General features: G+C 35.8%; 1 protein-coding gene across 7 annotated transcripts in view; it reads left to right on the top strand.

Annotated features, from left to right (window-relative positions):
- The window catches only part of CNTLN (centlein), a 195,718-nt gene that overhangs the window by 93,147 nt on the left and 80,190 nt on the right, over positions 1-22,381 (top strand). For 6 of the 7 annotated variants that reach the window (XR_008463858.1, XM_054186070.1, XM_054186075.1 and 3 more), the window contains 2 exons: positions 2,116-2,237; positions 5,084-5,209. Coding sequence is in view for 6 of the 7 variants with exons in the window: in XM_054186070.1 (XP_054042045.1) it covers positions 2,116-2,237; positions 5,084-5,209 (248 nt within the window). In the remaining variant the exon portion in view is untranslated. The remainder of the gene's footprint in view (positions 1-2,115; positions 2,238-5,083; positions 5,210-22,381) is intronic. The other variant, XM_054186071.1, reaches the window with a different exon arrangement.

The raw sequence follows: 22,381 nt of genomic DNA, 5'->3' as shown, positions 1-22,381 counted from the left end.
GTGTAGCTTAGAGGAGATATTCCCGGCTGTGACAGGAAAGTTTTCAAAAGCGATAGGAGATCTTTCAGTTGATTTTTCTCATCCCTTTTGTTTGGAGAGAATTAGAACTAGAATATATAGAACAGTCTTTAGGGCCATCTTAATAATTATTTATGTGAGTGAGGGCACACTGTTATGTTTAGATTTCATATATAGTCCTGTTACGTGTATGGTGTTCAGGTGCCAAAAATCTATTAATATTGTGACTTTTACACATATCTACTTGTGGAAAAAACTATTTTTGTAATGGCCAGGTTCCTCACTTCTTGTCAGCCTGAGAAGAGTAGTCAAAGAATTGAATCAGTATATATTTTAAATTCCATTTTAGTTCAGTTTTTACTGTAACAGAAGTTTTGAAGTAGTGATAGAATATTCTGGCTTGTTTGAGCTGCCTGCAAATAACAAAATAACTTTACGCACAAGCATTTGAGTTCTTCCTCCTGCAGATTGGACTTTGTCTTTTTGTTTTTTTGGCACTGACATTAATAAACTTTAGAGGATTTATGCTGAAGGTATTTTCCAGTACCGTGACAGACTTATCAATTGTCACTAGCAATATCAAACAATTTCAGAACAATGATTTCATGAGATTCTCTTCAAAACAAAGCATCTATAATTGTATTCTTATAAAAATTTCCTGTTGTAGTGTCAAGCAAAGCTTGGTAATAGTCTCTAAATCCTTTGTCACAAATTTATCTTGCTATTTCTATGATTTTTTTTAATACCACTGTAGTATTTATATGAGCCACTTAAAACCAATCAAAAGTACTTTTTAAGTAGTTCTAAATTTGTAAATGTATCTGGTTTAGAGAAAAAAACCCGACAACGCTTTGGGAAAGTATTTAATTATAAGATCACTTTGGTACCTGCTTCTGTTCCTAAATGTGCTTTTTGTGTTGCCTGAGTCACTTCCAGAAAACTTCTGGAATTTTATATATGGTAGCATCTGAAGTTTCAGCTGGTGTCTTCCAGATTTGTTTATGTGCCATGAAAGCTGGGCTACATTTTAGAAGCCAAGCTTAGTCTAGGTAGTTTGCAGTCAGCACTACTGTAGAAACCCTTGCCATGTTTTTATAGTGGGATTTAATTTTTATTGCTTGCAGCTCTGACTATTGGTGTACCTTATTTATTGACTAAAGCTGAAAAGCCCTCCTTGCATATAAGCAGTAAATACATGCAAATAAAGTATTGTCATTTAGTTAGAGATCAAGGAACATATTCTGTAGTTGCTCTACAAGCAGACCTCCCATTGAACTGGAAATGAAGCGCTGAGGGCAAATTTTACTACAGGATAATGTCTGGTGAATTCTTTACCTTCTTATGCCAGTATTTGACTTGCTTTGTATTGTGGAATGTCTTGTTCTTAATGTTCACCTTTTTCAGAGCACAGTATTGTCACTTAGGAAAATCTTTTTTTTAAACTTGCATGATGTTATTATGCAAGTAGCATACATCAAGGTATTTCTTATTTTTCATTCTGTAAAACAAAAAAAGAGAGTACATTTTTTCATATTGTTTTTATTATAAAAAACTATTGCAAAATTTGTTTTTATTTCTTATTTGTTACATAACTAGAGGACAAGCCTGAGTGTTGCAGGTTTAGATATATTTGCAGAAATAAATTAATATATGAGGAAATCCTGAAGCCATTTAAATTTACATTTTTTTGCTGTGGACTTCAGTGTGGACATTGTTTCCCTTGAAAATATGTAGATTAGTTTTCCATGCGGGGAAAAAAAAAAGTAGTTTGGAGAAAAAGTCAATGCCAACAATCCTGTTTCAGTCTATGTATTTTTAGGTGTATTAAGTCAATGCATTCACAAGATGAAAACTGACATTTTTTAAAACTTCTCAGCAGCATGAAAAAAAAATTAAGTAAATTTTGCCAAATTATAAAATTTTGCTAAAGTAGCAATAAGAAAAATTTGACCTTGGGAATTGTGATTCCTAATCTTTCCATTTAGATTTCTAAGGCTTTTAATAGTTACTTAAACAGAACTTTTGTTTCATGTGATCTGTGTGAAAGTCTCTTACATTTTGACCAACTCTTAATTTTGTTTTTCTGGTGCTATACAGACTCGAGAAAGTGATGAGCTAAGAGCAGCCCATGAAAAATGTGAAGAGAGGCTGCAGATGTTACAGACCAACTACAGAGCACTAAAAGAGCAATTAAAGCAGTGGGAAGAGGGCAATAGCAGGTAAGTTACATAGCTCATTAAAAACATTTCCCTTACACAAGTAATCCGAACAGAAGTATTGTATAGGTATATGGGTATTCAAAAGAGAATTTGATTTGAAGAGAGAAGCTACTATGTGGTGATCAAGACATTATCCTTTGTTAAAGCAGAATACATAGCATATGCCTGTATGAGAAAAATTACAGTTGAAACCAAGAGTGAAATGTATTGAGCTGACACCTTGACTTATTTTATTTAGGATCTCATTGCGAGCCTGAGTACTGGGCAAAGGTCTGCTAGAGCTGCTTATTTATGCTTGTCTAATTCCCCAGTCGATTAATTTATTGACTGTATGTTTTTAATGTTCTATAATAGCACAGTTGCTCCTTATGTTTCAAATAGTTTTAAAAAATAATTTTATTTATAAAAAATATAGAAATAACTGCCCCTCTAACATTTAGTGATTCACACATTATCTGAAGCTAATCCTAAAATCCCCTTCTTAACAGGTAAAAAAAGGGTATGTGCATGAAAAACAGGGTGTTTTCATCTGTTAAATGATTATAAAATCAATTATTTCTGAAAATTCTACAGAAATGTTGCAGCAATATATCTTTGTTAATGGAAAGAAGAAAGACTCTACTATGTCAAAATTTAAATAGTGAACATTCTATAGATAATTCTCCCTTAAATTCTATACAGAACAGTGAAAATTTTATGCAGAAATTATTTTTTTTTAAGTCCTTAGTAGAGAGTTAGAATTTTTGGTAGACAGACACATTTGGAGGTATGAAGACATTTCTTATCACTTCAGTTATCGAACACTGCTAAAAAACTGCACAGTTTTTTAGGCCCTGTTTCAAGAAATTAATTTGAGCAGGTCCTTACATCCTGGTGGTTTCAGTAGAACTTCAGCATGCACCTACAGTTTAGTAAACACATATGTGTTTTACTAAATACAATTCTTTTTGTAATTAGAGCAATACTGACTAGTCTTGACACAAACTCTGTAACTTGCTCTGTCTGAAAAGGGAGTCACTGGAATTGCTGCAAAACTGGTAGCCGTTTATATAGAGTCCAGCATGACATAAAGTGTCCTACTGTGAATGATCAACCGTCCCTCATATATAAGTAATGCTTTTCTGAGGCCTATCTGAGTAGATTTGCATTGCTTTACAATACTATGGCATTTACTTAAGAAAGGTTTGTCTTTTAAAGAGAAAAAAACGTGCGGAGGAAAATAATGGTAAGTATAATAATGCTACAGGCATTGGTAGCACAGGAAGATTTTTTGAAAATATCACAGCATAAATAATGAATAGATTTGTTTAAATTAGCATGAATAGGTTTTCTTTATTTAGGGAAAACATGGATGATTTTATCTTCTAGCTCACTGTTTTAAATTCAGTGCAAGGTGGAAATGTAACCTGCTGGATGATAGTTACTTTATGCAATGAAATTATTTGATTCTGTGTCTAAAGCTAAGTAGGAGTTCGTGGTCCACTGAGAGGCCAAGGCTGAAAAGATACAAAAATTCAACCTAGATAAAGACAGTAAAATCAAACTTGATAATACAGTGAAGCACTGGGTGTACTGGTTCTGATAGTTCAAAAAAAAAAAGAAGGAATGAAAAGAGAAGAGAGAGAAAGACAAAAGCAAATTCTGTTTCTGTTTAAAATAAATGAGACCAACTCGTGTCCTCAGAGGAATGTATTCGAGAAGAATAGATGCTAGAGAAAATGCAATACTAAATCTTTATTCGTTCATCTGATTTTTTCATCTGTAATTAAGATGAGCTGAAAATGACAGGGTTTTGATCATTTTTGTCATCAGAACAGAATTATATGAAACCATCATAGTAAAAGAGCTTTGTTTTTCCTTTTTAATATGATTAAACAAAGGAAAGTAGTCAAGACAAATAAAAACATTCTGTAAACTTTACACTGTTATTTTGGTATCTCAAAAAGCTTTATATCGCTGGTGTAATGTAAATTGAACATTAAGAACTTGGTATCAGGTACTTATATGGCGCTTCTGATCCTCTGTAAGTGATGGAGGACCGCATTCTTTCTTACTCTTAATAGACTAGAATCTGTTATCGAGATGGCAGCTGATGGGACCTAATCCACCTGTCAGTGTACATACAACTTCCACTGACATACGTGACTGCAAAGATGATGGGGGCCTTATGAGATTACCACATTCTCTGGGAGTTTATTTCTCTGCCCGCTAGGAATTTAGATTGCAGAGAATTTTAAATTCATTTTATAAAGGATTTTTTAAAATACAGTTTTTATCTTTCGCATTATTAAAATACATACAATATTTTAATGAAAAAAATCCATGAAATATTTTCATATTCTTTTTATATGCTTCTGAATTCAGTATGATTTTTCTTGATACATCATGTTATCCATATTCTTTCATTAGACCCTAGATCAACAGTTTTATTTAGAATGGGCATTAGTGTAGCTTCCAGATTGGTTTGCAGGGGCATTAGGGAGCTGGTGGCTCTCCCATTTTTTTGCAAGAGATTCTGTGATGGTTTCATCTTTTGCTTTCTCATACCACTATTGTAAGGAATGTTGACAGTATGGATGTGGTTGATACTGCTCTGCCACATGTCAATTGAGAGTCATGGTGCCATACTAGCATGGTATCTGTCTGAAACTATGTATTTGAACTTCTCTGTAATAACACATAAAAGGTTTCATGCCTCACAGAACATCTACATCATAGAAGATTTATATGCAGTAGATGCCACAGTTTAAAAATAGTATTTTCTGAAAGCAAGGATGCTTTTATTCTTGTGGTCCTAAAACATGTAGATACTTGAAAATGAGCAACCTCTTTTTACTCATAAACAGGATTGAAAGTAGTAAAAGCAGATACCAGCATGCAGACCCCCGTCAGCTTTGTCAAGAAGATTCTGATGCTGTGTGGAATGAACTGGCTTTTTTCAAAAGGGAACACAAAAAGCTGTTGATTGAAAAGTGAGTTCTTTTCTTAAATGGTGTTTACACAAAGAAACATTCTGCCGTTTTTTTCTGATGGTAGTGCTTTGCAAGCCACATAAGAGGAATTCCTTGCAAAATTCCAAGATAAAACCATCTTCTACCAAAAGCAGAAAAGGAAAACATCAGCTCTTTTTTTTTTTCCTCTTTTTTCCCCCCCCCCTCTTATATCAGTGACAAGTTACAAGTTTGCTAGCACTAACAGAAACTGTATTCCATGATCTAGGGATTGTGTTAATTAATGTGGCTCTCATCTGTTGGAGGTGTCGCTCTTCATTAGCCTGTATTTTACACACTGCCGTGCTTCATTTTTGGAATGAGGTGGTGAGGGGATAACCTAGCCAGCCATCCTTGTTTGATCTCTGTGATACATACGCAATGCAGAATGCCTCAGCTCTCTTGGTTCCCTGCCCTGTCCTGCTAATCCCAGCTGAGCTCATTATGGTGTAGCCTTGCTGCTACTCCTGGAGCCAGAGCTGTCCAAGCTAATTACTGGTAGCAGCAGAGCTGCCTGTTAAGGGTCTGGTGTGGATCTGCTAACATGGTCCTTGGTAGTGACCTGCAAAAAGCACGAGGGAGTTGCTCTCTTTCTTGCTGTGCACAGCCTGTCCTTTGGGTTTAGTGCTGATCCCTTCACACAGCTCTTTTAGCTGTAGTAAGTGTAAAACTTGGTGAAGGAAACTCTTACTTTAGAAAACATACAGTTTGCTGCTTTGATCTCATAATTCATAGGCTATTATACTCAGCCAGGCAAAGTAAGAAAATGTCCTTTTATACTAGACAAAAGGAAGTTGGTATGGTATAACTAGCCCTTTGCTGCTATTTAACACTTTCTGTAAGTCAAGTTGATTTGGTTTTTTTATTTAAGAATCAAGACATCATAGAAACTTTTATTCAGACTTTGTTTTTGTCAGCATTAAAGAAATTGTGTTTTCCCAGTGGGTCACAATGTAAACTGATTTTGTGGAGATACCATGAAGACTGCTATCACAGAATTTCAACAGCAGCAAATTGTTTTGTAGTATGTAAGTCCTTGTGTGGCCCATAAGCTGCTTTAGTGTATTGTTGCTACTAGCAGTGTTACATGGGGTATTCTTATATCCATCAGTTATAATTGTGTGCCTGTTCTTCTCACTTCATTGTCACATCTTTGTTTGCTGTTTTGAAACTATCACAACAAATTATCAAATGTAATTCTTTTCTTTATTTTGATTTTTTGTATAGGAAAGAGCACTTTCTTGCTGTACATGTAATTGTAGTCGTAATTCTCCTTTCATCACTAATCAACACATGCATCACAGGCAACAGTAACTCAGGAGCAATAACATAAGCCTCTCCTTTTCACGCACAGCCATGAAAGAGAGATTGCTTATATATTGTGCACACCCTGAAGGTTGGTGCAGTTGGACTGTTTTTCTAGAGTTCCCATGCAGTCACATTTATGGGGAACACCTTTACATCTGGTACATTGCAGATCAGTGGCATTGACTAGATTGTAGTGAAGTGGCGTGAGCAAACAGTTGAGCTCTTTGACATATTGAATTTTTAAGTCAAAGTAAGTTCTTGAAATTCTGCATAGTACATTGTAAGAAGACAGAGCACCATTATGGTCATTAAGGTGAACTCCTTCTGTCGGTTTAGGTGCTTTTTACTTCTTATGGGCAATGTAGCTTATTGTTAGTTGAAGGAAGGAAGGAATGAATACATAACTCCTGTGGTTTTTATATCTGTCTTCAAAGTGTGTCTCTAATAATGACTGTCTTTAATTTGTTGAAGCAAGTCAGCATTTCAAGATCTGAGCTCATTTTCTTAAGAAAGTCAGTATTAAATTTAATATACTGTTTAGATCTGTAGATAGGGATTCTTTATATTGCATGTATTCTTTCTTAAGCTCTGTGGATAAAGGACACGATCTACAGATTTGTACCAGTTACTTATATGTGTGATTCTACAGGCAGTGTAAATCTATCAGGTTAACTTAATTTGATAGACCCTACTGGTTGTTAGCTTAAGTTGTTTAGAATGTGTTTAAGCCAAATCCAACACAGCATTGCTTAAAGAAGATTGTCATCTTGGCTTAAGTCTGTTTTAACTTTAAATATGTGTAATTTCTGTCTCAGACTAGGCCAGGGTGTGAATGTTAGGAAAACAGGATTATTTGTTGTTGTGTGTTTATTTGTTTTACCTGTAAAGAAGATATTTCCTCCCTCGCTCCCTCCCTCCCTCCTAGGCACAGAACAATGATGTAAAATGTCTTTAACATGCAGGTACATTGCTCTGAAAACAGATGGATAATAAGTAAAGTATAGGGTAAACCCAAGGAAAGCCTCTTGATGCACGTCCCAGGCTTCAAAATGCAGTCATTACCAATATTAACACAGTGTAAACAATCAGTTTGTAAGTTATGAAATCTGTTTTTAAGTCAGGAAGAACCGAAGTTGCATGGGAAGTCACTTCTTGTGGTGGTGCCTAGTTCCAAATCCTGTTGAAGTTGGTAGAAAGACTTTGTGTCAGCCACTACTTTCTGTCAGGTCCTGTCTTTTGTAAAGTTTTCTTCTCATCACAAGCAGGTTTGCTTTGACTTTCATGTAAGCTGTTAAACAGTATGCAGCTTTCAAGCTGGACTCTAACACACAAACAAATATAGGGTTTAGGACTTAAACACCACCTTTTTAAATAGATGAAGTTTTCTGTTTTCATCAAGTTCAGAATGCCTAATGTCTGAGTTATTTTTGGAGGCTGTTAATGCAGAATGTATGGCATTGTTACTACAATGTTTTTAGTTTTTTGATTAGTAAAGAATAGTACGTGCATGTTGTATTACTTTGCAATTATAATGAAACATGTTTTAGAGCCATGGGCTGCATCCACTCCTTGATTAATGATGTATAAATTTGAGCTATTTGCACATATAAAAGAAAGTATCTAAATATTGTTACAATCCCATACTAGATTAGTAAAATATAATAATCAATAAGCTGTGATTATTCAGTGTGTGCTCAATGTTTTTTGCATATATTTCTCTTGAATTTCCCAATATTCCCCTGGAAGAAAGAGGATTTTTTTTCTATTAATGTGATTTATCTTTATACTAAGTGCATTACAGAATAATTATTCTCTAACTGGTTTTAGTAATAGCTTTACCCGACTTCTTTATTAAGCCTTCTCCCCCACTATTTACTATTTCACAAAGAATATCAGATTATAGTCTACCATGTATATGATGTGGATTGAAAGCTGCATTTTTAATTTGAGTTATGAAATCTCATTTTTAAAATTCTTTAGTATTGAAACAAAACAGAAAGATCCAAAATTTAAATTCACTTTGAGATCTGAAACAGTAGCTACGAAAATAGTCTAACTTTTAATCCCTCATAATTCATTGTTTTAAGAAATCTGATAGCAGCTACCAGCTAAACTCATACCAAAATTGAAGAGTTACAAACAGAAACAAAAAGAGATAGTTTAAATAAATTCCCTAAGTATTTTTTGAAGTGTTTATTAATGCTAATGGCCAAGTGAAAACAATTCCACAGCTCTGCTAGGATGTCCCATTTTGGTCTTTTCATGTGGGTCATTTCCCTTATAAAGCATGCAGTACCTGTGTTACGCTGCAGTCATTTCCTGCTGAGTACCGTGTTATTGCAGGCTACAGGAGCAGCTATGGTATTGATGTTCATGTTCTGTGTTAAGAAAAACATAGGATTTGATCACTTTTTCTCCCCCTTAAGCAAACAGAAAAACATAGTAGTTTTAAAACAGTAGTTAAAACTTACCTAAGGAGGAGGGTGATCCATGCTTGTATAAATATAATATTTTTATTGAAGCTGCATGAAACTGCTGAAAACTTGCAATAGAGAGATCTAGTAACATAAAAAAATTGAAATTTCTTTTATTCAGCTGTGCAATACCAGTGCTTTCAGATACAGCATCTTGCAGCTGCATAGAACTGGAGTATCTTCAATGAAAATAGGCATATCATTTTACAGATAGATACATTTTTAGATATATATAAAAACATACATATGTATCTAAATCTAGTATGGTTCTTGGATTTTTAGATTGATTATTTTTAATCTTGACTATTAAATGCTAAATGCGGTCTTACTTTCTATAGAATTGTATTGACAGTTACGTCCTTCGACATTTTCTTCACACATTATTTAGATTAATCTTTGTATCTATATTATTTGGATTTTGCTGAAATTCAGGGTAAATTAGTATGTAGCATGTCCAATTTAACTGCTACTTGATTGCAAGCTAGCTAATTTAAATGACTTTGGCATTTCCATATTAAATTCTTGTTTGCTGGAGTATAGGGATACTCTGTCCCTTTGGCCTTTATGTGCAGACTTTGGAAAGGTATAGTTGACTGTATATAAACTACTGTGGAAGCTTGACAATTTTACATCTTTTATTCTGGATTACTTTGTAGGTGATCTTGTAATTGATACGAGCAACTTTTTTTGGGACTTTTTATTTGATGTAGTATATTCTTCAACATAAGACATTATGACATAAGTCATTATCTTCACAGCTAACTGGAAACTGGTTGTCCGAATGGTATGGTCATATGCAGCTAGTGATAAGGAGGAAATGTTTATAAAGTGAAAGAGACAGCTACATCTGTCAAAGAATTTTTGGTAGTCATTATTTCCTCTGAGTGCCTGGGTAGCTGTGCATGTCCTCTGTTTAGGAAATGTGCTCTGGATCTTTGAAGCACGTGGAATCACTGCAAGCTCAGTAGCATCCTTACTTTGCTATAGCAGTTATTTAATAAAGGTTTCTTATTAGCTTTGCTTTTGTAGGAAAACAAGACTTCATGATTTCCGTTTTCCTTATTCTTTGTAGAGTCAAAGCAACTGTTCTATACCCTATGTGGTGCTATCTGAGCAGACAGTTGGCAGGAACTTTACTTGCGACCGGCAGCAGCATGTGGTGCCTCTTGCCTTTTCTAATTATCAGAGTAGGTGTGATGGAGGAAAGATAAATTTACTGTTCTGGAGTGGTGGCAGTAAGAAATACAAACCTAGGCATTATTAATTCCTCTGCTTCTTGAATGTGTCTTTTTTTTTTTTCCTTTTTTTTTTCCTAGAGAACCTGATGAAAAAATGCGGTTTTGATCACCTTGACAGTCTCTTTGCCTAAATAGGAAATATCTGGTCATCAGAGACTTTGACTTTTTAAACCTCTGTTGTTGTCTGCCATGTCCAAATACAACAGTATTTTTTTTCCTTTGTTCAACTATGTCATGTATTGAATTAATATATGTCATTGAATTAATATATATGATTATTATAATTATAATTATATTGAATTAATATATATGTCATGTTCAGCTATGTTATGTATTGAATTAATTTGGAACAAATTAAATTCACACTACATTGTTATTAAAAAAGTGTCACTTAGAGAGTATAGCTCTTCTGATGTACGTACCACCTCGGTAAAGTAATCTTTCTGTTCTTCAGTTTTAGGAGTGCTGGGACATAGCAGGCTTCTTACTGCTACATACTTAAATCTGATCACTCAGGGCTCTTGTTTACTTTTTACTGCAATTAGTAATTCTATACTGCAAAGCCAAATGTAGTTAAAATAACAATGTATATGTATTTCTTTAGGTTTTGGATGGATAAAAAGATTGCTAAATCTAAAATACCACCTTTTGATCTGCTAAAAATGATTAGAGCCTTGATTCTGCAGCTAGTGTTAGGGGTTTCTGACAAAGGTGCATGCTTACTGACTAGACTGAATGTTGCTCAGTGGAAATGACAGTCAGGCTCAAGTGCGAGAACTTGAAACAGTGCAGTTGATGGCTAAATGCACTGCAAATAATTTAAAATGTAAGAAAACGCTAGCACTAGTTGTACTACAGGGTGCAGTTTTTAAAAGATGTTTTTAAAGGACCAAAGTCAGAGCTGTAAATGCCACATGAAGTCATTTAGGGGCTTTTGTTTAATTAACCTACATTGCCCCTTTTGTGAAAAGAATTAGTTACTCTTTTCTAGCAAGCTTACAGTAACATTTTCACAAGGGACTGTCAGCTAAATGAAACAAATATATTGTTGTTTTCAAGTGAGAGTGATCTGTCTGGGATGATGAGATTAATGACCTCTAATTGTTAAGCTTGTCTCTAGAACTTTTCTTACCTGTGTCCACCAGATCATATAATTTCCTGTGTGCTAGTAAACAGAGAAATTTGGGGACTTGCTATGTTTTTGGAAATGAGATGTGTTGCTGCTTTTCCTGGGTTCTTCCGTATTTAATCAGACTTTTCCTGTCTGTAGGTATTTGTTCAAAATCCAAATGGTATTATCCAATCTCCATAAGCAGCCGGTAATACTTTGGTGCTTTGTCATACATGGTGACACTGTGTCATACTGAAAACATACAGTCATGCCATTAAACATTCTTCCATAATACATAAGCAGGGAAAGGCAGAATCAGAGTTGCATTAGTGATAAAATTTGGGCATTGTCAGGGATAAGAATAGCATAGAGATGCTGGAGAAGAGTAGGGACTCTTAAGTTAGCTTCCCGTTGTATTGCTTGCACAGAACTATTACCTGCCTTGCTGTTGAATCACAGTAATTTCTATAGATTATCTGGGTGTTACAGAAACGAGATATTCTACTGTTGGTAAGCACACTGCCTGTCAGAGTGCTGTCTTTTTCTTATCTCTATTGCCTAGGCAAAAGTTCTTCAGATTTTAGATGGAAATGTCTGATTTATCAGCCTACAGATACATATGTATGTATAAAAATTAAAAAGTACTAAGTGTGTCTTGTTAAACTGTACTGAACGTTCATAGTAAGAAGCCTATGAACCTACAATCTATAACACCAAAGCACACCAAAGCTGGTAACATAAGCTGTCAGGCTGCTATATTAATAGAGTTATGAGGGATCAGCATGATCTTTGTGATGAACTACTTGGCTCTCCTTTGCTGCATGCAGCACAATATGCATACAGATACAAAAGTGTAATCTATCTTAATGTTTTTGGATGTTTTTCTAATTTGTAAAGAATTCAGAATGCGTATTCTAAGAATTATTGTTAAATTTACTTTTTTCAAACACAGACACATGAGAAATAACATGGCATCTTCCAAATTTTCCTAAAACTCAAATATTTCAGCGTAACAACTAACTTAAGAAATTGATTTGTATCCTTACTTTGCATTATTGGAAACCAGCTCCATACTAAAGCCAGGCTGTAGGTCATAGAGACTTCGGTGTGTTTGTCATCTGAGGTTTATATAAAGGTTAAAAGCACTGTTGCGACACTGTAACTCTCTTGATGTTCATGCAATGGAGTTTGCACCCTATGTGCTTCTCCAAGTTATGTTGATTACACTGGTAACGCAATCATGGCCCTTCAGGTTGCATCCTTTCTGAACTAACTACAGGTAAACACTGTTTATGAGCCTATTCTGTTGGTCTTGTTATAAAGGAATGAAAAAATTAAAATTATGAGCATAATTCACACAATGTAACTTTTTTTTTAAACACCTTCTGGTCAATCAGCTGGGTTTTGTGCTACAGTAAACCAAATAAAAGATTACTAAATGGAAGATAAAATTTTAGGCATGGGTTTCTACCATCCTTTTGCAAGCTAAAGGTTATGCTGCATGTTGGAATTATTTTAGTTGCTAGTCACTAGCACATCTTTGGTTTTTGAGTGACTATTAATTTGAAATATATCTCAAAACTCATTCTTGACAACTATGACACTGCTCACTTTTGTTATGTGAACAGACATTGGATTGGTGGGGGGAGTTGCTTTTATCCTTTTTGCTCCTGAATGCGGGTTGTAAATCAGAGAAACTTTACTTAGCACCAACAGATATTGCTTCCTGCAATTTTCATCCATCCTGTAAGTGACTGAATTGGGAAACGGGAATGATAAAGACATATTTCTGGGAAGTGAATGGACAAAGTAAGATAGATAGCTCAATGACCCTGTATAGTCAAATGTTCCATTTCCTTGGTTAATTAAGACTACAAGTTTCTTTGTGTAAACTGTAAGTTTACAATTTCTTGCTGTAAAGGAATTCCAGTAAATCATTCTGAATAGTCTGAATGTTCACAGAATGTAAGTAATGCTACTACTTTTTGCTTTACTCTTCTTTTGGCAGCATTATCCCCAGACATATGTAATGGTTTTTGCTCTCTCGCACAGTCTAGATCAAACACCTGCTCCCAGGTTTACTCTCACCTCCCAAGGCTGTCAGTTGACACATAAATATACAGATCCATGAAAAGAGCATATTTTGCCCTTACTGCAGGCAAATGTTCTTGAATCATAATGCTGTAGGAACAAAGTGAAGAATTTCTGTCAGAGTAGTATTTCCCATGCAAAAGTTGGATAAAGTTTCTGCCTAGCTGAGTTCTCATCACTATAAACAATTTTTGAGTAGTAGAAAATTAAAATTAGTGTTTGCATTATGACATATCAGACGACTCCTCCTCATTTATGAAAGCATCTTCCTACATTTTCTGTATGGGCTTTTTACAAAAGTATACATAATGTGCATGTGCATTCTACTCCGGTTTTACAGAGTACAATTTTTACTCTTTTGAAGACTCAGGAACAGAAAATGCAATTCAGTTTTGCTTACCTAGAGGACCTTTCTGGGTTAATTTGCTGTCTTTCTTCCCAAGTTCCTTTCTTTTCTGAGGGGAAGAAAACGGAGCTTCTTCTGCTGTCCCATTTTCCTTGTAAGGATTATTAGGCTATTTAGCTTAAGTTCTGGATAAGAAAAAATTGCCTAGCACTACTTTGATCCATTGTCTTTAAAACTTACTTATTTTGGCTACTGTAATAAGCAACACTACTGTCCCTTTTTAAGGACCCTGATAAAGAGCATGCAAAGCCTGCTTAGCAGTTTTTTTCTGTCTGATTTTATTCTTAATTTGGCTTTCCAGTCTTTAACAGTCTTCCATGACTCTGGAGGAAAACATTTGAAAAGGCAATAGTTAACCTCTTGGACTCAGAGGAAGGCTTCCCTGACTGCAGCAGTTCCTGGACTAGCCCCCTGATATCTGTCCACACCAGCAACTGTGTGCATTAGGAGATTGTGGATGTTTCTGCTTATTTCTCCAAAGAGTCATCCTCCTGCAGTCTTACAACTTGTAATCCTTGGGAAGGAGTCGGTTTCCTCAGTGGGTTATTCCTTCTTATATATTCAGCTCTATTAGAAATGAGATTCTCTGCTTGGTTTTATTTTCCAGATAAAATTCCCTAGGACAAACGGAAAAAAAGTCTTATTGTTTGTTTGGATGTTTATTTTAGACTGCCATGAGCCTGCTCTCTTAATTCCTTTTATCTGTATGCAGAGGAGTGTAGGAGTCTCCTGCTGGCCCTACCTGTGAATGCTGAAAGCTGCTGATGAGCAATGGCTGACTTATGGGATGTGTATTACTCGGGAGGCAGTGGTTTGCTAGAGGACTAACTAGAGTCCTCTGGCAGTGGGTTAACCTAAGGTTGGCAACTCTTGTGGGAAGGAGCCCTTTAAACTGGTAAATGCAGAGAGAAAGTTTATGCTACAGTTCAGGTTATCCTTCTAAATTACCTTTTATTTAATGCATTGAGACCCAAGTGCGCATGTGTACATGTACCTTAGATTTGGAGCTCTGTGAGGGCTCCTGATGGTATCTTTAGAACTGCTGACAATTAAAAATGATGAGTACTAGGAAATTTTGTTCTAGTAAGAAGGTATATTTTGCAGAAGCTCTGCTTATATGCAGATGGTATGAGCATTTCTCCTGTTCTAGTAACTTGATAAGTAAGCAACTGTTACAGAGAATTTCTTGCTGATGCCTAGCTATAATCTAAAAGAAATCAAAAGTAATTCCTTTGGCAAAACTCATTCTATGCACGGTTTTATTATGATACCTCTTCCTATATTTCAAATGGGTGAGTATTAAAAAAAAAAATTAAGAAATGAAGGAGTAATCAAAAGTATTATATTACCATAAAATAGAATTCAGAATATGGTATGATACTGGAAAGAGCAGATACTATAATTGTGGGTCAAGGCCAGTACCTTTAAAAATGTATGCAATACCAGCATAACCTATTAGCTGGATAAATTTGCTCTCTCTTGATTTCTTACTATCCTTGTTTTAATATTGCCAACTAGGACTGTGGCAATTATAGTCGGAGGATAGAAATGAAGCACTGGTACATAAAATAGGAGGGTGAGTACTCTCCTGATCCTCTTGCTGCCTTTGGTATATTTACATTACAAGCAAGAAGAATGACTTTCATGAAGTTATTGATAGTAAACAAAATACTTTTGAGATTGTTCTTGGGATGTGAAAACAAAGACATGATTCTGTTTCTGACCTGCCACATTAGAAGATACTGTCAGTATTCTCGGAAGTGCCATTGGATTCTTGCTAATTTAGGGTGCTGATCCCTGTTAATTCAAGGACTTAATGGCATCTCCTTGGGAAGGAAGGAGTTGGAAGTTACTCTCTGACCACGTAATATAGAGCATCTAAGACTGTTGCTGGCCTGAACTATTTCTTGTCAACAGAGTAAACTTTAAATATATTTTGGAGTAGGCTATATTGTCAGAAGCTCTCTTTAGGTTTTCGACTTGTTTTGGAAACAGATAAGAAAATGCTTGCTGTTGAGGAAGAATTACTGAAGAAATAGAGTCAAATTCTACCAGATATACTTACAAGCAGCATAACCTCTCTATGCAGAAGGCTCAAGGCCATGAGGCAATTTCAGGTCTGAATAAAGATGAAAAGCAGTACACCAGTGTCTAGGCTTTGTATGGCTTTAAGTCACTTTTCTCCCATCTGATGGGCTCTCATTCGAAGCTAGCAAAGCTGCTAGAAAATACAAGATTTGAGTATAAATAAGAGCAAGGCATTTTTTTTCTGGAAGGAGTCATAAATTCTGGATTTTTTACAGTCCACTAGTTTTATTACTCTTTCAAGCACATTGCAAACCCAGTCATTCTTTCTTCCCTCTTTAAGAAATGATCCTGAGCAGCAAAGTGTGTATGGGAGCTGAATACATATTTTAAATAAAATTTTCAGTTCATCTAACAGATATAGGATTAGTGTATTTGTTCTTAAAATTAGAAATAGCAGCCATGTATGTCACTCACAGTTATGTGACCTTCATTGTTGGCAAATTTGGTATGGTGTTACTGTAAATTTTCAGGGTATATTTTTCAGTTGTACAGTCTTTAGGATTCTAGAAACCTTGACTATAAACTAACCAGAACTGTAAAGACTTTCCCAGTTCCATCAGAAAAGAGTTGTTTGCCATGTTTTGAAAATGTTTTATACCTTTTCCGCGTAAAAAACCCCAAACCCAACTGATTGGAATTAACCTGCGTAAAGAATGCATCTAGGTACAGGCCAAGTGATAACTGCAATTTCAACATTGCAAGATTTTAGAAATGGCTCACTCCATTAGCATTACCATTGCAGATAAGCTTTTAAACTTTGAGTTTAATGAAACTTAATAAAGTTCAACTGAGTGGTTACTTATTTTCTTTTCATCTGGATTGCTGATAGGTATTCCTATTCGTGAATCTTTTTTGCCTAAGGTTATTCATGTATACAGCTAGAAGGTGTTTTATGCAAAATTTCAGAAACAATTCTGAGCAGGTTTTTTGTTGCTTTTAAAGCACATTGAAATTTATTTAGGTTTTATTTCTATTTTTAGTTTTTTCATCAATTTATTAATGATTATTGACCGAATTTACAGAATTCTGGAGTTTCAACACCCTGCAAAGTTTCACCTCCTCCACATATCAATATAAACAATTGTGTAAGGTGTCAGAATACTTCACAGTATGTTTATCTTTCTGGTATCTCTCTATTGTTTTAAATTATATCCTAGAAACTTCCCTTTTTAATATTTAAATTAAATAATGGAATGAATACACAGCATGAATTTGACAGAAACTGTAAAATGCAGTAGTAGCCTTTGACTTTGTCAAGAGAAAAGGTGCGAAGATGTGAATTGATCATGAGCTGGAAGTGATCAATTTATACGCACACTCAGGTTTGTTTGTCTTTCCTCTTGACCTGCATATTTCCATCGTATTCAAATCCCATCATTCATTCTTGAATTATGGTTCAAAGGTCTATCTTCTCTGAGTCCATAGAGCAAACTCTTTTTTTCCAAAGAAAAGTTTTTCAGTTTCCTATTATGATTACCGTAGACTTTCATTTGAGTTCTACATTGCTGTATGTATTCAATTTAGAACCTCAATCACTTCAGTTCTCTAAATTATGTTTTTCCATAGGCCTCCTCTTTTTTTTTTAACTCGTGGTTCATCAACCTTAACTGCAGGACTGCATAATTTGTCCTGTTTGATTGCTACCTTGTTTGTTTTTTCCTTTTGTTGATGTTATGTGTGCCTTGCTTAGCAGCACTTCAGTACTTACATACATCATATTCCTCCTTTTGTACTGGGGTATCATCTCCAAATGAATTTCAGGTTCTATCTCTTCCCTGTACAAATGGAGCTCAAAATCTGTTTCATGTAAATATTTAGAAGGTTGATGTTTTTTAATTGTGTAATAGACATAATAATGAGATCATATTTATGAGATGCTGACTGAAATAACAGACAAACTTAAATACAACCATAGAATTAAAATAATTAATTTTTTTAAAAGGCAGAAAATAATTTTTCCTTGAAAAATGCTGATTTATAAATTTCATATGCTATATATTTTATTTGCTTTCTCAAGCAAAAACATACATGGTGTGAAAAAGACAACTAGAAAGCACCCTGCTTGTCAACTGATATATTGTCATTAGGAGACTTGTGAAAGGGTAAATAGAAATCATCCTCCATATTCTATGCTACTGATTTACAAAGTAGAGGGTTGACTGTTTCCAAATTTTTGTAAATTTGTTCTTCTCCTGCATTTCCTAAATACTCTCATTGCTGAATTTCCCTACTGGGAAAAGAGTTGTGCTCAAATACTTGTGCCACTTGGTATTATAATCTGAAATAGGAAAGATAATTAACCTAATCCTCAATGTAAATTTATAATCTCTTTCACTTTGTTTAGTAATTTATGGATTTATCAGGAGAAAAATTATTTGATACCAGATACAAAAAAGTTTAAAATATGCCGATTTTTAATTTTCTTTTTAAGTCAAGCTTGTAGTTGTGTGTAAGTGTAAAATGTGAAATTTGTGGAGCTGTCCTAAAAAAATTGCTAGAAACACAGTTAAATGGAGATTAACATAAACATCTAACATATACATAACCCTCAAAATTGCCTACTCTTGAAACATCTTCAACTCCCGGCATTTCTACTGTCAAAAGATGGAGGAGGCAAGTACTAATGTTCAAAGATTTCTTTTCAATATCCATGCCTCAAGACTACAATCAGCTAGAATCACTTTACACAGAAACTACCTTTCTACTGTAGAAACATCTTCAAAGATTCCATCTCTCAGCTTCAGTTTATGTCTTGGATCTTTTCAGATGACATAAACAGGATGCCCTTTGCTCAGCGCTTGCTAAATCAAACACAAGTTTTTCAATTCACAGAGAAATCCCCTTTCATTTAGGATCAAAACCTGGTGCATTTCTTCTTTCCATTGTTTGATGTGTTAACTGAAACTGAACTATGTGAAAACTGATGCCGTAAATCTAGTGAGCATTTGCCTAACATAATTACAGCAAATATTAGCTTCATCTGCTAAAATAGTGTTAGAAGCTCTTACTCACAGTATCTGAACTTTGACACTGCTGTTCTGACTCTCGAGTTCCAGTAGGTTATTGTTCTGCATTACCACACACAGAGCTTATTTTTGATCCTTTGAGTGGAAGGATTGCAGAGGTAATCCTTCTCTTGCCCCCAGTAAGTGAGGGAAGCATCTCATGTCGCTAGAATACGTGCAGCTGGATCACAGGTCTCTTCAAGTACCTAATCCGCTTCGTAGAAGAGTTGAACATGGATCATTCAAAAGACTGGTGGGGCAGACATAGTCTGCTGAAGGCAATTCCCTTTCTGGGGAAAAAACACACAGAGATGTTTACCTTCAGACTCACTTGAAATAGTTTTTGGAGAGGGAGGGAGGGTTTCATAAAGATAAATCGGTTTTTATCTATTAGGTTGGCACATCTGTGTGATAGGATGCTGAGGCAGATAATGGTGTAAATGAAAGGCTGGAAAGCAAATATCCTGCCCACCCCTGCTTTTTGCCACTATGTTCTTTCAGTTGAGTCATTTCGTTCAGTGTTGCATTATACTTCAGCAGTTTTCTGTGACTTCTTCAGTTACCTTGAATTTCTTGGAGCCCCTTCTTGCTCCTTAGAAATTTCTTACTTGATCCTTTGATGCTTGTTCCAACTGATCATGTTCACTTGTTCTTGTGGAAAGTAGCAATCATGCAGTCTCTGCAAAAAGTTCTATTCTTCAAGAAGACCACAAGAAGACCCTTTCCTCCTTTTTATTGAGCTGGTCTCTTGTAACAAAATATGCAGGCTACAGTACTTTTGTGGCGAATTTTAGAGAACTGAACTAGATGTGGGTTTTTTGTTATAATGCATATACAGGTCGTTCTGGTTTTTTTTTGCGAGTTCTAGCTAGAGTAGCATGTCAAAAATATTCAAATATATCGGAACACATTTTACTTCTGAGTTGTTAACAAATGGACAAGAAAGAAGAGCTACTTGCTTCTGTATGTGGTTCTTCCCATTGTGATTTTGCTCTGTTTTTAACCTTGAAATGGAAAAGACTTACGGGTGGTAGTAAAAACACACTTGACTGCACACATAGTCACGATAAAAAGCCACAATTACTTGTACCTTCCTTTTTCATGTTCCGATTTTGTATAATGAATGTAATATGTATCAAGACCATACAGGTAGTCACAGAATCATAGAATGGTTTGGGTTGGAAGGGACCTTAAAGATCATCCAGTTCCAACCCCCTGCCATGGGCAGGGACACCTCCCACTAGACCAAGCTGCTCAAAGCCCCATCCAGCCTGGCCTTGAATTATATATTTTTGTTTTTCTCTGTTACCACCATATTTGTCATAAAAATTCCATAGAAAATAAAGCTTGAAGGCTTTGTTGTATTACGTTTGTTTTTCAGAAAAAAAAAAAAGAAAAAAGATTTAATAGAAATCAGTGTAGAATCTGTTCCCAAATGGGTTAAATACTTAGAAATTTGCTCAGTGCTAACCGTATTGGCCTTCAGTGGCCCAGTCTGTGCATTAACAAGTTTGTGAACCTAAGATTGTCAGGCTTCAGAGATTAGAAAAAATGAAAGAATCCAAGAAAACAACTAACTCTGTTAATATATGCTGCTGCAAAGAGTATAAATCTTGGGAAAGGAGAACATCATGTTTGCAAGGAGGAATTAGATGAGACAATGAATGAGATGAGACTTGCTGTTTAGCTGATGTTACAATGTCCTCTTGCACTAAGAATGCTCCTGCAGTAAAGGGACTCTTTAAGGGTAAGAGGAAGCGGGTGTTGGTAGTGGGAGGTCACAAAAAATAAGGAAAGTTGTTTTAAAATATTGTCAACATTAGTTGACTGACATATTAAACAACAGAATGAGGAAATAATTTACAAGTACTTCTGTGCTACAAACGCAAATACTAAGATGTGGAACTGGACTGCTTGGCATCAGATGACACAATCCTGACACACTAGGCATCTCAATGACCTGGAGGAAGGAAAGTTATCTGTGAGGTACAGTGTTGCCCAGGTGCTATCTTTGCAGGAATGACAGAGTAGGATGACCTGGTGAGAGAGTGGTACTGTATGAAAAGGATCATTTAAGTGTAATGTCAGACAGCTATTACAGAAAAAGGGAACACTGTGTAATGCTTTTGCATGGGAGTCCTATATTTCAATAATAAGTAAGTAGCAGTCAGATTGTACCGCTGATCTTTTCATCAGGATGCTGACACTGATGCAGAAATGTGAAGCGAGATTTAATGAGTTGTGAAGGACAGACTGTAATCACGCAAGTTTTCAACTATCCACATAGATCCTGCATCTCTACCTTGCCAAGACAAGATGTGGAGATACAAACTTTGTATGGAATAAGTAGCTTTTCTAGAATGATCAGTCTTAGAAACCAAAAGGAAAAATACTGTTCTGGAATTTATTTTTAGTGGTATACAGAACTTAGTTCAGAAAGCATTACAAAGCCTTTCTGTAGTAGTTACCTCAATACAATGAGAAGCACAGAATTGTGCAGCTTGGAAGGAACGTCTGGAAGCTGTCTTGTCCAACCTGCTGGTCAAAGCAGTGTCAGTTTTGACAAAGGATATACTTAAAGGTGGGTGTCATGAGGATGGGGCCAGTCTTTATTCAGTGGTGCCCAGTGACAGGGCAAGAGGTAACAGGTACAAACTTGAACATAGGAAGTTCCACCTAAACATGAGGAGGAACTTCTTTGCTTTGAGGGTGACAGAGCGCTGGAACAGGCTGCCAAGAGAGGTGGTGGAGTTTCCATCTCTGGAGTCATTCAAAACCCATCTGGACATGTTCTTGTGCAACCTGCTCTAGGTGACCCTGCTCTGGCAGGGGGGTTGGACTAGATGATCTCCAGAGGTCCCTTCCAACCCCTATCATTCTGTGATTCTATGAAAAGATGGAGGAGATGGAGACCAAGGATGCAGATTTCAGAACCTTTCTGGGCAGCTCTTCCACGGTCTGACCAGCCTAAGGAGCAATTTCTTTTTATATCTTGTTGGATTTTGATGTATTCTAACTTGTGTCCATTGGCCTTCATAGTCTACTGTGCTCCTCTGAGAAGGACTCTAGCAAGTGCATGGGTTGCTTCCCTCAGTTTAATATCATCTGTGAACTTGCTGAGAGGCACTCTAACCCATCTTTGAGGTTGTTAATAAAGAAATTAAACAGTACTGGCTCTGGTAGAGATCCCTGAGGGATGCTTTTAATAGCTCGCTGCCAGCTGGACTTCACACCACAGATCATCACCCTTTGAGCCTAACAGCCCAGCCAATTTCCCAGCCACCTTATCTACTTTTCAGTTCAGATCTCAACTATTTGGCAGTAAGGAGGTGGTAGACAATCTCAAATGCCTTGACAAATTCAAGGTATATACTGTTGTCTGCTCTTCTTTTATTCATACAGCCTGTCCTCTCCTTACAGAGGCAATCATGCT

This window comes from Rissa tridactyla, chromosome Z, assembly GCF_028500815.1.
Source record: "Rissa tridactyla isolate bRisTri1 chromosome Z, bRisTri1.patW.cur.20221130, whole genome shotgun sequence".
Classification (NCBI taxonomy): Eukaryota; Metazoa; Chordata; class Aves; order Charadriiformes; family Laridae; genus Rissa; species Rissa tridactyla.
This window is presented reverse-complemented; position numbering and strand designations above follow the sequence as displayed.